This window comes from Myripristis murdjan, chromosome 13, assembly GCF_902150065.1.
Source record: "Myripristis murdjan chromosome 13, fMyrMur1.1, whole genome shotgun sequence".
Classification (NCBI taxonomy): Eukaryota; Metazoa; Chordata; class Actinopteri; order Holocentriformes; family Holocentridae; genus Myripristis; species Myripristis murdjan.
Window position 1 is genome coordinate 4,741,799 of NC_043992.1, and position 14,561 is coordinate 4,756,359.

General features: G+C 48.1%; 1 protein-coding gene across 2 annotated transcripts in view; it reads right to left on the minus strand.

Moving 5' to 3' along the window:
• Positions 1-227: 227 nt before the first annotated feature.
• Positions 228-14,561, minus strand: part of sptbn4b (spectrin, beta, non-erythrocytic 4b) — a 98,712-nt gene continuing 84,378 nt past the window's right edge. For both annotated transcript variants that reach the window (XM_030066341.1, XM_030066340.1), the window contains 11 exons: positions 14,394-14,528; positions 13,134-13,378; positions 11,913-12,051; positions 11,084-11,168; positions 10,698-10,894; positions 8,184-9,235; positions 7,509-7,569; positions 7,162-7,418; positions 4,223-4,393; positions 3,811-3,853; positions 228-2,462 (listed from right to left, as the gene is read on the minus strand). In XM_030066341.1, coding sequence (XP_029922201.1) covers positions 2,118-2,462; positions 3,811-3,853; positions 4,223-4,393; positions 7,162-7,418; positions 7,509-7,569; positions 8,184-9,235; positions 10,698-10,894; positions 11,084-11,168; positions 11,913-12,051; positions 13,134-13,378; positions 14,394-14,528 — 2,730 coding nt within the window. In that variant the 3' untranslated portion in view covers positions 228-2,117. The remainder of the gene's footprint in view (positions 2,463-3,810; positions 3,854-4,222; positions 4,394-7,161; positions 7,419-7,508; positions 7,570-8,183; positions 9,236-10,697; positions 10,895-11,083; positions 11,169-11,912; positions 12,052-13,133; positions 13,379-14,393; positions 14,529-14,561) is intronic.

Consider the following 14,561-nt stretch of genomic DNA (forward strand, 5'->3'; position numbering starts at 1 on the left):
GTGTGAAGGAGTCCTGTTCCCCGTACACTTTATGGCTTTGTGGCGAGCTTACACAAAAGAACAGAGAGCGGTGGGTGGATGTGAATGTGTTTCTTCTGACAGGTGACGCCTCTCCGAGCAGGACACGCCATCTCACAGCTGACACACGCACACACGGGCTGACCCCGTCCCAAATCTAGACTGACCTTCACCATCACCGCTTGATTGCTTTGATTTTTTTTTTTTTTAGGTCAGTTAGATATGGTGCATGTACACCGTGGGATTTCCTTTTTCATTCATGCATTCATTCATTCATTCATTCATTCATTTATTCGTTCATTCCTTTTCTGACTACACATCAGTGTGATGTGGATCTGGACAGTTTGGTGGACGGTTAAACTCAGTTGCATGAGTGATGTGTAAGCTTTGATATTTTAAATCTGCTGAGTTCCTGTGTGCGTGTGCGTGTGTGTGTGTGTGTGTGTGTGTGTGTGTGTGTGTGTGGAGCTCTGGCATGTCTGGAAGACTGAGGTGTAACTGAGGGGACAAACATGTTAACGTGAAGCACACGATAAGCACACAGTAACATAAATCACCTGAGAGCTATGGAGACCCTGGGAGCGGAGAGCAGCAGCGGGCGCGCAGATACACACACACACACACACACACATACACACAGACATCCTTAAATTACATATAAAAAGGTATTAACATTTTTTGTGGATGAATTAATGAGAGCTGGATTGTGTCTTGCTTCCTATCTGAGGTGAGACAGCAGAAGAGGACGAGGCTGTTAAACACCAGCAGCCTCATTTAGAAAGACGGAGCAAACCCAAGTCAAAGAGGCAAGTTATTAAAAAAAATGTCTTGATGCCAAAATCAGCAGGTTACACTGGTTTGTTCAAGTTATTTTGGACATATCAAAACCGAAATCTAAACCTGTACGGTTGCAGGAGTGTGAGTGTTACAGGTCTAACTTTATTTGTTTATTAGATTTTTTTTTTTTAATGGTCATTGCAAATATCTTTTATTGCACATAATCTTTCATAAATGAGGCCCCTGGAGTCCAGAGTCTTCTGTCAGATGGACGGGACGCTGCTTTGTGTCCTTGTCTAGGTGCTGATTTGAAGATTAGATGTAAGAAAATTTCACGGATGAAACTCTTATTTGCTTTGTTTTTCAGGATCTCAGGCCTCGAGATACGAAGTTCCAATTCATTTCGGAGGGGCGATCACAGTTTTCCTTCTTTCTACATGCACGTTTTGTCATTTGGACTCTGCTCGCTCCTCGACTCTTCTTCTGTCCTACATGATCAGACTCTGCCTCCCTGTGATCAGCACTGTGGCTGCTCCTCAGGGAGTCTGGATGAACGCAGTGTCGGTGCTGTTTGGTTCCTATCCACATTTCTTTTCATGGCAGAGGCCAGACCTGGAGACAGGCGGAGTAACGTGAAGAAAAATGTCGATGGAAACAAACAACGCAACAACAACAAAACCAAACCAAACAGACATTTCTCCAAGTTTGTATGTGTAAAACGTTTTGGCATAATTTCATTCTCTTTCGATTTCTGAGGAGTAATAAAGACATAGTGTAGGATGTCTCGACTTACAGACAGACAGATAGCTAGATAGGACAGACAGACAAGAAGTACATACAGATACAGCTCATCTCATAGAAAAAACAAACATGAAACAGTATGAGCTACGTTTTCGCACTACCAGCAATTAATAACAGCCTTCAAGTTAACGTGATGCGGGTCCCGTCCGTCTCTCGCGTGATGCCACCCCGCGGTTTCGACGTGAAACCTGCCCTCTTGGAGTTACATGAAACGGCCAACAGGGGGCGCAGGCAGAGCGTCAATGCCTGTCTTTGTCCCGACAGAGAGACAGAGAGGAAGAGAGAGAGACAGAGAGACGCTTCCCGCTCCAAACTCACACTGCCTTGTGGTACGAGGGGTCCCGGGTCAGAGCCGCTGTCCTGTGTGGAGCTTTCAATCCAAACACAACCCATCCGGAGACGGTGTTGGAGAGAGAGAGACAGAGAGAGAGAGACAGGGAGGGGGTGTGCGGTACCAGTCTGCGACCCCCCCCTCCCTCCAGAGTTCACACGCTGCGGTCCGAGGGAAGTCGCCGCCCGTTTCACTTCTTCTTGCTGGACTTCTCCGCGCGCTTAACGTCCAACTTGTCGCCCCTGTCTGACCTCTCCGACCGCTCGCCTCGCTCCCTCTCCTTCTCCTTCTCCCGTTCTCTTTCTCTATCTCTATCCCTATCTCTTTCTCTTTCTCTATCTCTATCTCTCTCTCGCTCCCTCTCTCGCTCGGGCCGCTCGCTGCCTCGATCTGACCTGTTGTCCGCCTTGCTGCCGTCGCGGCGCGTGCCCTCGTCAGTGGATGAGGTAGTTGGCTGGGGCTGACCCCATTTGGCAATCTCCTCGTGTTCGGAAATACTGGCGGTGATGTTGGACACCCACACTTTGAGATCCTCCTGTGACAGAGGGAAGAGAGAAAGACAGAGAGGGGGGGGGGAAAGAGAAAAAAGGGCAGAGTGATGAGGAAAGAGTCAGATATACTGAATCTAAAACAAAACACCAAAGACTGAGATCCAAAATCAGAAGGCCGTTTGATATTAAACAACCGTAAAAAAATGTTCAGTGATATTTCAGCACTTGAATGAAATTAAACGAATGATTTTCACCCGTTCTCTTTGGCTTTGTTCACACTGCAGGCTTTTTTACTCCATTCTGACCTGCTTCTCTTCGGATTTTTCATGTCTCTATCTACTTTCTTCCCTCTCTCCTCCCAGAATCTGTTTTTCCACCTGTCAGGTCCAAACAAGCCTCTCCCCGCCCACTCAGTCATTTCCCTTCCTATCTTTCCCTCCAAACCATTTGTATTGACATCCTTCCCTTCTTTGGTTTTCTGGATTTGGCCTTGGTGCTGTGAAAACCTTCACCCTGCTTCTGTCCATACCAGGCCCGAATCTTCACAGTCCTTTCTGTCCAAAAGCCCTGAGCGAGCAGTTTCCAATCAGCAACGTCCTGGACCCTCTTCAATCCCATTTCAAGGCATCTAACTCGACAAGAGACCGCTCTCCTCACACAAAGCCACTGCCATGCTGCCGTGGCTTCAGCCCTCTCCCCTTGTTCTGCTTGATCTATCTGCTGCTTTGGACCCAGTCGACCAGCAAATCTCATGTTATGCAGATGACACTCGACTCGTCCTTTCTTTGCTTTTGCAACACAACCAATCGTAACAAGACGGAGCATTGCCTTATCCTGGGAAAAGACAGCCCTCACACAGACCTGAGCACTGACAACACTACTGTGATGTCTTCTGACTGCTAAGACAGTTGGGGTGGTCCTGGACAACAAGCTGTAATGTGCTGCCAACACTGCCGGGACAACCCATGCCTGTAGGCCTTCCCTCTGTAATGTCAGTCATCTGACGCCTAGACCCCTGCAGTGCTCCTCTGGCTGGACCGCCTCGCTCTGCCACCAGGCCTCTGCACACTGCAGCCTGTCAGGTGTTCAGTTACCTGAAACTGTCATGTCGTGTGCCTCGTCTACTCACGTCACCTGTTACCATCTCTTTTCACGAGATTTAAGGCAGTCGTGCTCGCTTACACGGCAGTATAAGGGGAAAAACAGCTGCAGTGTGAGCACAGCCTTTGAGTGTCTTACCAGTAGCATCTCTGCGGATCACTGTGTGTGTGTGTGTGTGTGTGTGTGTTAAGGATGTGGGATCTGTGTTGACTTTAACAGTATAGGATGAACTACTACAGCTAAAATTGTAATTTTATTGGTGATCAAAGTCAAAATGCAGGAATGTCTCACCTCATCTTTTGCATGGAACAAAAACTCGCTGCCATCCTTTGTTCTGCAATAAGAAGACAGGACATGAGCTGCATACAGAGCAACAGTGAATGTGTTCAGTGAATACCTTTCGAACATGGGATGTTGTTTATTAGCAAAGTATTTGCTATCATTGGTCAACCTGCTTGACAAATCTGCTTGATGTATTTTGCTACACAGGACATTACGCTGAGAAGCAGGAGAGCATCTGAGAGTTGCAAATAGCATCTGATCCGGCAAACGCCACCCATTTAATGTTAACACAATCTCTAGGAGCTATTTAAGCCAAGCCTGAGATACCTTTCAGTCTGAGCATTGTGAGGAAAACACACTCATGCATCCACAAATCAAGAGCAACGTCTGAATGTGAACGTGAAAGAGCCAAGCCCCTCACTTGAGCGTGAAGACGTTCTTCTTCTTCTTGTATCCGTTGGTGACGTCGCAGTTGCAGTGGGACAGGTTGAGCAGCGGCTCGTTGTTGTAGGGCGTGGTGGTGTTCTTGGCGTCCTTGTAGAAGCCCATCTCGCCTTTGTTCAGCACACAGTACAAGTTGACCCATGACCTGCTGTGGTGCGGGAGAGGCGGGGTGGGGAAGAGAGACGGGACAAGTCAGCAGGAGGCACGGTCGCTGTCGCTAAGCTAACACCTCACTCACCTGACCAGTGCAGGCAGGTAGGAAGGCGGGATGGACCGGCGCACAGGGCCAAGAAGGGAGAACACACACTGCTGAACAAACACAGACGCAGGGACGAACGGAGGGAGGAGGCGGGGGGGATGGACGGATGGGAGGAGGGATACCATACACAGTGAGTGTGTGTGCGTGCTGGAGGGGGTCTCACATGTGTCTTACCTTGGAGGAGACGAGAGGAGGAGCAGCCGGCAGCATGAAAAGGAGAGCGGGGACAAGAAGGAGAGGAGTTTGGTAAAATGGCACTTTGGCACCTTTCCTACCACACAGCTAAGAGGCTGATCATGCTTCTTCCTCGGTGGTGATTGCGTTTACATGCACACAGCACTGCAGTTTATAGTTTCTATCCTGATTGAGGTGTTGTTTCAAGCAAGCTGTCTGTGTGCATCCAATATCCTGATCACAAACATCCCTGTATGCATGAGCCAGCAATATTCTTCAGCTTACAACTGAAACAGAACTTGCAAAAACTGAAAAAAAATCATTACATAGCATTGCCTGATACTGACACTATCTTATTTGAATCTCAGAGAACATAAAACTGAAACTGAATGATGGGAAGGGGAAATGTTGTCTCTGCAGCAGCAAAGAGTACGATGTACTGCAGATACAATATACAAGTACATACGTAACAAATTCATACTGAAGATGCAACATTTCCCCCAGACTAATAAAGATCAGTGTTAACTCAGACTGACAAATTAACAGATGTTTGCAGCCATTTTCTCATAATCAGGATAGGAGCTCGTCTAGTCATTGTAAATAGGATATGGCGTTCACATGCACCAAATCTGAAAAGAAACAGTGTTGTTTTTAAAAAATAATGTCAGAATATTAATGTGAACAAAAACACAGTTGTTGTGTAGTTATGTGACACAGAAAGGCTGAATCTCCATCCTCTGTTGAGGTCTAACTACATGCTGTCCCGTCACCTCCTCCTCTTCACTGCTTGAAGGAGAAAGTCTGTGGTTCGGCCCCTCAGACCTTCTCCTCCAAGACAAGGAGACGGCGAGGTGAGACGACAGCATACAGGAACACCGAGGAACATCTGTCTGAAGATTCGCTCTTGTCCACATGTAAGCCTTTCAGCCTCATGCTTTACCTTGGCATGTACATAACAGGGCATGTACATACGAGATATTCACCCAGTGAGTGAGGGGGCAGAGCAGGGAGGGGCTAAGCCGTTCAGATGATGTGATTTATTTACTGATGGGGGCAAAGATGGTCGCCTGTGACCACCACAGCTCATGTGCCAGTGTGGATGAACGAGGGAGAGTGACAGCAGAGATTAAAAGAAAGATTGTGTGGGTGTGTGTGTGCAGGGCCAAGCGGCTGGTCACGCCACCGAGAGCTTCATGAACTCCGGTTCTTCACCCCGCCGCATCCGTCAACCAGCCGGCCAGCTCACCAGCTGGCCAGCCAGTCAGCCTTGCTAGCTAGCTGGCAAGTCAGCTGGTCACTCCGCTGGCCAGCCTGTCAGCCATTCTGCTGGGCTGCTAGCGAGCCAACCAGCCAGCCAGCCAGCCAGGCAGCCAGCAGGCCCCTGTGCTGTGCTGAGCTGTGCTGCTGCAGGCTGATGTTAGATCTGGAGGCATCGAAGGCGTCATGCATGTGAGGTGTTGACTCTCTAACGGTCGGCTTCACTCTGATCCTCACAGTCAGACAGTCAGACAGTAAATTATGACCTGCAGCTACAGCCAGATGTGGAGATGTTGTATCTCCTGGGGCCGTGATTAAAGGGATACCTCCACCTGTACACTTCTGGGTTGGTATTTAACTGCGTGTCCCATTGTGAAGGAAACTAGCCGGGTGATTGGCTCAGATTTTTCGGGGGGTGAATGGCTCAGATTTTAGGTTTCACATTGTCAGGCTGAAAAAAGTAAATGGCAAACCAACATTATTTTGCATGACAATATATTACTTCCTCACTAAACATTTCTGTTGGATCTCTTGGATTTTTACTGGAAATAACAGCTACCACTTTAAGATGCCACATAAACTCAAAAAGTCAAAGTATCCCTTTAATCCAAATATGCTCATATGTAAACCCATAAGCCTGTATGTAGAATCACTACGAGAAAAACTTATGGCGGAGATAAACATCTGAACCGGATTGGTACGTCACTAATGTTGATCCAGGACTTCCAGCAACCAATAAACAACGGCCATGTGCCCGTACCAGCCATGCGTTTCATCGTGTCCCGGGTCGGTTTAGCTCAGTGTGTCAGCTTGTGTCAGCATGCAAACGTCATTCCCCGTTATCAAAAAGGGAGGGGACGGTGATATCACCGGAAATAGACAGCAAAGCTAAAGCCAACTGAGTCAAATAGTGCTCGCTAATACTTTTGTAATTTAACGTCAGTCCCAGGTGGACTCACTTTGCCAAACAGAGTATAAATAAATTGAGCACAAGGTAAACAAAGTCAATTTAGTTTAGCATTACCTGAACTGCTCTCATAAACCCCACCCATCTGTGACTCCAAGAAGATTAAAATAAACACTATTTGACCAAGGTCGTCTCTACCCACTCGGGGGAAGTGTGTGCACTAATCAAAAGTCTAAAACTCCTGACATCACAGTCCGCCCTCCTTCCCAAACTCCGGTTGTTATCCGTGTGTCCCGGCGTAGCGACCCTGAACGCCCACCTGTTAGCGCTCTTCTTCAGGGTCTCGATGTCCAGCTTGCGGAAGAGGAAGCCCTCGTGGTGTGCAGTGTGTGTCGGGGGCTGGGCCACGGCCGGGCTGCTTTGGGCGGGAGCAGACCGGGACCGCCGCGTCGTCTCTCCCGGCTCTTTGGGTCGTGGACGGCGCCGTGGTTTAGGTCTGTCCCGTGCTCGAGGCCGGTCGGGACGGGAAGACTTCTCTGGTACCCCGTTAGGCAGGCGGGGCACCTCGCCGCGGGCCTGAGGGGAGATCGGGTGAGTTAGAATTTACTGATGTGTGAAAGTTGATGACTGTCTGTAAGGGTTTTTTCATGAGGTCAGTGTGTTTACCTGCGCTGCCTCTCTCTCCTGCAGTTGTTCTACAATGTCTGCCAGGGTGGATCTCTTTTCTCTGCAGAAACACATCAGAATTCACATTTAGGGTTCTGTGAAAAAATACTGTTGTCAGAATGTTATAAGCAAGTTTTTTTTTTTCCATTGCCAAGTTGTCCATTTTTAAAACTTCTAAAACTCTGCTGCTGAAAGCTCTTGCGCACACACAGCTTTCACCACACATATTACAGCCGCAGCGGTTCTGTTTCTGCAATTACAAGATGGATTTGTAATATTCTGATGTTATAGCTCAAAATGTAAAATTTTGAAAAATGTTTTCCGGTTATACTTATAAAACTAGAAGTTTGCTTTCAGTTATTGTGCATTCTGCTGTTCAGACCAAGTTACGCTTACATACCTACATATAACTACATGTGTAAATTCAGAATAATAAATATTCAAACTACAGCATACTATTAATTACACTAGAGTACACTATTCACTACATTATGCAATTAACATATCATCATAATGATATGTTTATTTGTATCCCGATTACCTTGTGCTGTCGCACCTGCTAATCTGTGGGTCCACACATAAAAAAGTTGGACAAGCATCAGACACAAAACACAACACAGACAACAAAATACAGACATAGGAGAGGTCAGCGCTGCGTCACAGTGTTAGCCTCACCCTCCTCCTGAACGTCTGTCTGAGTGCTCCTTGCCGGTGTCGTGTTCGCTGGACTCCTGCCTCTCCAGCCGGTGTCGGTCCCTCTCTCTCCGCCGGCCCTCGTGGCTGCCTTGGCCTTGGCCTTGGCCCTCCTGCTCGCTAGAGGTTTGTCTTTCAAGCGTCCGTCTCTCCCGCCGCTCCGCCTGTTCCCTCCACACCTCCTGAGGCAGCTCGTCCCTGCGAGCCTGGATCAGCTGCTCGCTGGACAGCTGCCGCTCTATCCTGTGGTCCCTGTGGTAGGTGTGGGCCTGGACCTGCGGCTCGGCGTGGGCCAAAAGGTCAGTCCTGCCTGAGCTGCGAGACCCCCTGCTGGGCTCGCTGTGCAGCCTCTCCCTGCTGGGCTCCTGAAGCACCACCTCCGCCATCACCGCCACCTCCCCCCTCTCTGTGCCAATCTCTCCCATCATCAGCTCCCTCTCTCTCTCCCTCTCCCTCGCTTTCTCCAGCCGGCTCGCCACGATCAGCGGCGTCACCACGTCGTCGATGTGTTTGATCTTGGGTTGCCGGAGGTACGGGGACGCTTTCACCTCCACTTCGCTGACCGCCTGGACCTGCTGGGTCATGTGACCCATGGCCTTCATTGCTTGGTCTCTGACCATGCTGGCGCTTTCTCGCGCCTGGTTGGCCGAGACCAGCATGGCCGCTGTGGCGACCGAGGCGATGGAGGAGGCGGCGGGCTGGCCCAGCCCCGCGGCCACTCCCACCACGCCGCTGTGCCGGCCGTCCAGGACGTGGCGGTAGCTGGAACCGTTCATCACCGGTGTGTAGTTGGCGACCATCGAGCCCAGCCGGCGAGCCACAGAGGAAGGGGAGGGCGAAGGAGTGGCCGGCGAGGGGGAGGGTGGGGAGCTGACTTCGTTCTGCTCATAGATGGTTTGTCTCATGACGGGGGAGAGCGGGAGACGGGCGAGGCTCGAGGGACTCGGGCAGGCGTCTTGGGGGTCCAGGAAGACTTTACGGCCCAGAAGCGGGGTCGGGGGGAGTTTACTCTGCTCTGCTTTCAACTTTTCCACCTGAAGACAGAAGATAAAATCAGGTTCAAAATCACAGAGGAAATCATTTCACTTGAACAAAACACCACCTGCTCCGTTGCCTCACCAACAATTAGTGTTTAACCCCCTGAACCCCAAACCCGCCGGCAGGATAGAAAGACGTATTTTTTTAAAAATCGCCAAAATTCAGTCGTTTATCATAGCTGGAAGCTTTAAAAACCTATTTTTTCGTTGGTTAAAATTCACTGAATTTCAGTGTGTAGGCAGCAGTAGTAACATGGAAGGGCACACGGCTGTAAAAACGCCTATGTTTATACAGGTTGGAAAAAAGTTAATATTTCAGGAAATAAATCATGTGAAGCCCTACTTTTTTTTTCCTGGATCAGTGACACTTGTGGGCACCTGAAAAAAGGTTCTGTACATTTATTCCAATGTTTCTTGATTTTTGTAAAATAAATTATCAAAAAAAATCAGTTTGCCTTTTTTATTTTTTTATTATTTATGGCACTATAACTCTTTAATACTGTGTGAGACATTTTTGAATGGTTTCAGGTGATAGCCACAGCTGTGTTGTTTCCATAGAGGTGCAGCACTTGTAATTGCAGTGAAAAACAAGCCCACAGTGAGCCAAAATGTGAGGGGAGCAGAAAACGCCCCAAAACTGCTTGGGGTTCAGAGGGTTAGCCATAATCAAGCTCTTCTGCAGCAGGCCGTGAGTATGCAGCACATTATAATGCTGTTCAGGAGCCTCACCAGCCCAGGACTGTGCTCCCTGCCTTCCTCTAAAACCTGCAGCATCTGAAGACTTTTGCCACTCATTTACTACTCATTTCTTTTACAGAAATAAAAGCCTTGAATGACAATGATTTGTAATATTTATGCGATACCGCACTGATCACTATGCCACCCTGCTGCTTCAAATGTCTTCTGTCCAAAACAGGATGTGATGGTCAGGTGGTCATACATCACTAATGTGTTCAAGCAATATAAAACAATGATATTATACAATGACCCTGTCCCTGATTCTCTGGGGATATCCCCAAAACGTCAGGGTGAAGGTCTGTGGCGTGAATCGAGGTTAGAGCAGCAGCAACAGAATACTTTTAAAAAGCAACAGCCTGCTTTTGTCCAATCAAAACCGTGCTGCAAGAGCTCTGAAGACGTTCACCTTGCTCTGATTTTCGAGTGTGAATCCTTAACCCAGAGCTGTTATCGGAGCAGGACACAGAAAGCTACATCTGCAAACAAGTCAGCCTCATCACACGACTCAGCTTCCATTAAAAACCTTAAAAAAACATTGAATTGACCTACAGCCTCACAATATTTATAGCTTACCTTTCTCGTCTATTTCTAGCCTAGCTCTTAATATTTTGACAATATTTTAAACTGATAATTTTCCACTGGATCCTCATGACTGTGATAAGACTAGAAGGAAATTTGTGGCACAACTGCCAGGACTACTTTTGACTACTGTTGAGGTTACCGTGGTGAGCCGCCGCAGCGAGCTGAAGCGCTCCTCCCACGTGGCGGCGGCCTTGCGGAACGCCTCGTGGCGGCGAATCAGCTGCTCCACCTCGTCCACGCTCTCACCCAGCTCGTTGCTGTTGATGAAGGGCTCCTGGGCCGTCAGCCACGCCTCCGCCACCACCGCCTCCTGGGCAAACTGGTGCACCTCCAACACTGAGCGGAGAGGAGACGAAAGGAGAAGTAAGACATCCGGCCTCCTCTGCTTGGGTTTGGATTTATTTTGCTTTCTCCTCTTGGGCCTGACTGGTGGATCTGTTTCTGTACATTCAGTGCTGTCTTTCTATGTTTCTGAAGGCTTTTCGGCCTGTGTGTGTGTGTGTGTGTGTGTGTGTGTACACTCACAGTGCTGCAACACCTCCCAGTGCTTGTCCCACTTCTCAGACAGCTCATGTTGCTTAGCAACCACCCTGTCCAGCTTCTCCTTGATCTGAGAATCAAGATCAGCGATCAGAATCACAACACTAAAAAAAGCTAAGCTGAAACACCTCAAATAGAAAATAGAAGTGGCCATTTATTTTCAGAATTGTTTTTTTCTTTAACGCTTGGGCACGGCAACCTTTTCAGAGAAAACGCCTCACTGGGCCTGACTGAACTCAAAGGGACTTTACTGTTAGTCTGCAGAGTGAGCACAAACCCTGTCCACAGCAAACATTTATACCTAAATCTGAGCGTAAATCTCTCGGTGACTTTCAAGGTCGTGTTTGGTGAAATTCAAGGCGTCACAACTGGCCCGTTTTTAGACTTTCCATGATTCAGAATTAGACATGAGCCAGGATCCTGTAAAGTCACGAGTTTCTGGTGAACTCCCTCACTTTCAAGCTGCTGCAGTATCAACACGAGTCTCTCTCACAGGGATTTGGTTGGGCTGTGAAGTGCTGAGGCCAGCATGGAGAAAGGCTCGGCCAGCTCAGGCATATTGATGAACTTGGGTCATCGATTCATTAGCGATAACGTTCAAGGCCTAGTTTCATTTCTGCAGGCCTGTGGGAGCCATGACAAATAGTGAACCTGGCAAAAATTCTCTCAAGTTACAGAAGGGCTTTACATTGGCATGACAAGGACGCTGCACCGCTGCATTTTCAAAATACTCTGAATTCATTTTTGCTACAGTGAACCCATTTCCCCGTGGGGATCGATAAAATTTCCTCTCTTCCCCCTCGTGTGCTCTCACCTCCTCAGCGGCGGGGTTTCTGGCGGCTAGCAGGGTCTTTCCCATCTCAATGCACTCCAGGACGCTCCGGCTGCGCGCCTCCACCTCGCTCTTCAGACTCTGGTGGTAGTTCATCAGCACCTCCACCGAGGACACGTCCCTACAGACAGCAGACAGCCCGCAGCCGCTTAGCTCACCACCGAAAACAGGAGCAGCACAACAGTGTGACCTGGAGACGCCCGCTGTGCCATACTGCACCACACAGCACGAGTCAGACATCTCTCTGTTATATCCTCCTGAGACCCGAGGAAAAAAACTGTCTTCCAATTTAACTTTTTTTTTGTGATTTCTTGTCTATTTAGAGTTAAAACAACAACTCACAATTTAGAATTTCACAAAAATAATTTTATTTTAGATTTTACAGTACGTCCACTGTAGTGGATTTTACTGTAAAAAACAGATCATTTTAAATTTAAATAAAAAAACAATGAAATAACCACAGATAATCAATTAGAGACAATCAATACCATTAACAAGAAAATATATAATTTTCATCAGTAAAAACCAATAGCTAAACAATATTTGACTTCCTGTTTTTTTTTTTTTTTCACGACATGTGCGTTTTTCTGCAGCTGCCATTTTGGCTCAATAGAAAGTGGGTGTTTCCCTCATCCCACCTCATCACATGAGATATCATTGGAAAGGCCTGGATCTTCTCTTTACATTGATAGGGTAGTTCAAATGAGTAAAAGGATATAGACGATCAATTGATGTCCACTACAGAGGACATAATTGAATAGGCTGGGTCTCAGGAGGATATGATGGAGATCAAGTCAAGCTCATCTACAGATCCTTCATATCCCAAAGGACAGAGAGGCTATTTTAATTCATTTGCATATTTTTATTCTTCATCATTTTTCACCTTTTTTTCAATTTACGTTGTTTCCGTTGTCAGATTTAGTTAATTTATCCAACCATGTCTTTGCTTGTCACCTTGTTTTTGTTTCTGGCTTGTTCTTATGGTTTACTTATTTATTTATTTTTTGTTGTTGTTGTTGTTGTTGTTGTTGAAGTGGATATGGATTTATTTATCTGGTGTTGTTTGTCTACCCCTCAAAAATTTTGATCTCACCCACTGTGCATTGTTTTTAAATATCTATTTAAAGTGTGCATAGGACAGAAATGCACTACAAGGCCACGGCTGGGCTCACACTGGGCTCTCCTTCAGGAGCCTGCAGGTACCTGGGCTTCTCTCCCGTGCCGATCTGACAGATGATGGACTCCATCCACATGATCTGATCTCGGACCATGCCGAAGAACCTCAGCTTGTCCGTCGCCGTGGTGATCTGCACCCGACACTCCTCGCAGGAGGTCAGCAGCTCCTTCCAGCTCTGCATCACCTCGTGCTCGCGGCTGGCGATGGCCTCGGCCTTCTCCCCGGCGTATACCGTCCGCAGCTGGGCGGCGCTCTCCTGCAGCTGACGCACCTGCAGAGGCGCAACGACAACAACAACAACCACGACGACAACAACAACAACAACAAAAGTTGAGCCGAAGAAGGAGGGGAAAGAAATTAAAAAAAAAAAGTAAAGAGAGTGTTTGTTTTGCAAATGACGCACAAAAGCCAGCTGCTCCCTCAGACACGAGGCCGGCGAGAGCTTTGCGACCGGAGGTGACGCAGAGCAGCTGTGACTCAGCACCTCTCCTCAGCAGCGTCCCAGGTGCGTGACAGGGACCAGATGAAGCAAAAATGTAAGTGCAGCGTCAGAATCTAGTTTTGCCGTGAAGATTTAAACTCACAGACTCACGGCTAAGTAAAGATTTGGATTATTACTTTGTGTTTAATTCAGTTTAATGGACCTGACCGACACTTGCATCTGTATTATCCACTTGTGGAAAACAGTTTGTAGCACTGAACAGAATATTATGGAACAGAACAGCATCTGTTGTGTTTGGGTTCAGCCCAAACATATTAAGGAAATTGTTAATCAAACTATCCATCATTCAGCTAATTCAACTGAGCTACTTCAGTGCCAAAGCAGCAGCACAAAGTCCTGATGCAGCAGAGGATTCTGGTTGGGGATTTTGCTGTGAGGTGCGTTTCCTGTCGTGTATCCGATTCCAATCAATCACAAGGAACTGACCAGCTCTGTCCTAATGATCCCAACCGATCACGTCTGACCCGCGGCTGCAGCTGCGTCCAGGCAGCTCCCACGTGTGAGTGTGTGTGGCTGTGTAAGTGTGAAGCGGCGTGTCGCTGCACGCTGAGCTCCGTGGGTTAGTGCAGGTTAAAAATAGCAGAGTTAGCATTGACCTTGCACAGCAGGAAACACAGTTGACCAAAGTGAAGGCAGAAGCAGCGCGGCAGACTGTTACAGAGCCATCATCGCTGTGGGGGGGCTTTGTGTTTACACTGCAGGCCTCTGTGCTCTCAGGCTGTGTGTGTGTGTGTGTGTGTGTGTGTGTGTGTGCATGTGTGTGTGTGTGTGCGTGGCCTTGTACCTGTGTGACCAGCAGCTGTATGTCCTGCTCGAAGCTGTTCATGAGTCTCTGCAGGGTGCTCGTGTTGGCAGTGCCACCCTGGCGAGCTCGCACCTCCGGCAGCCTCCGATGTTTGTCCTCAATCTGGGACAGGACCTGGCAGACAGAGGAGCAGAGGAGCAGAGAGAG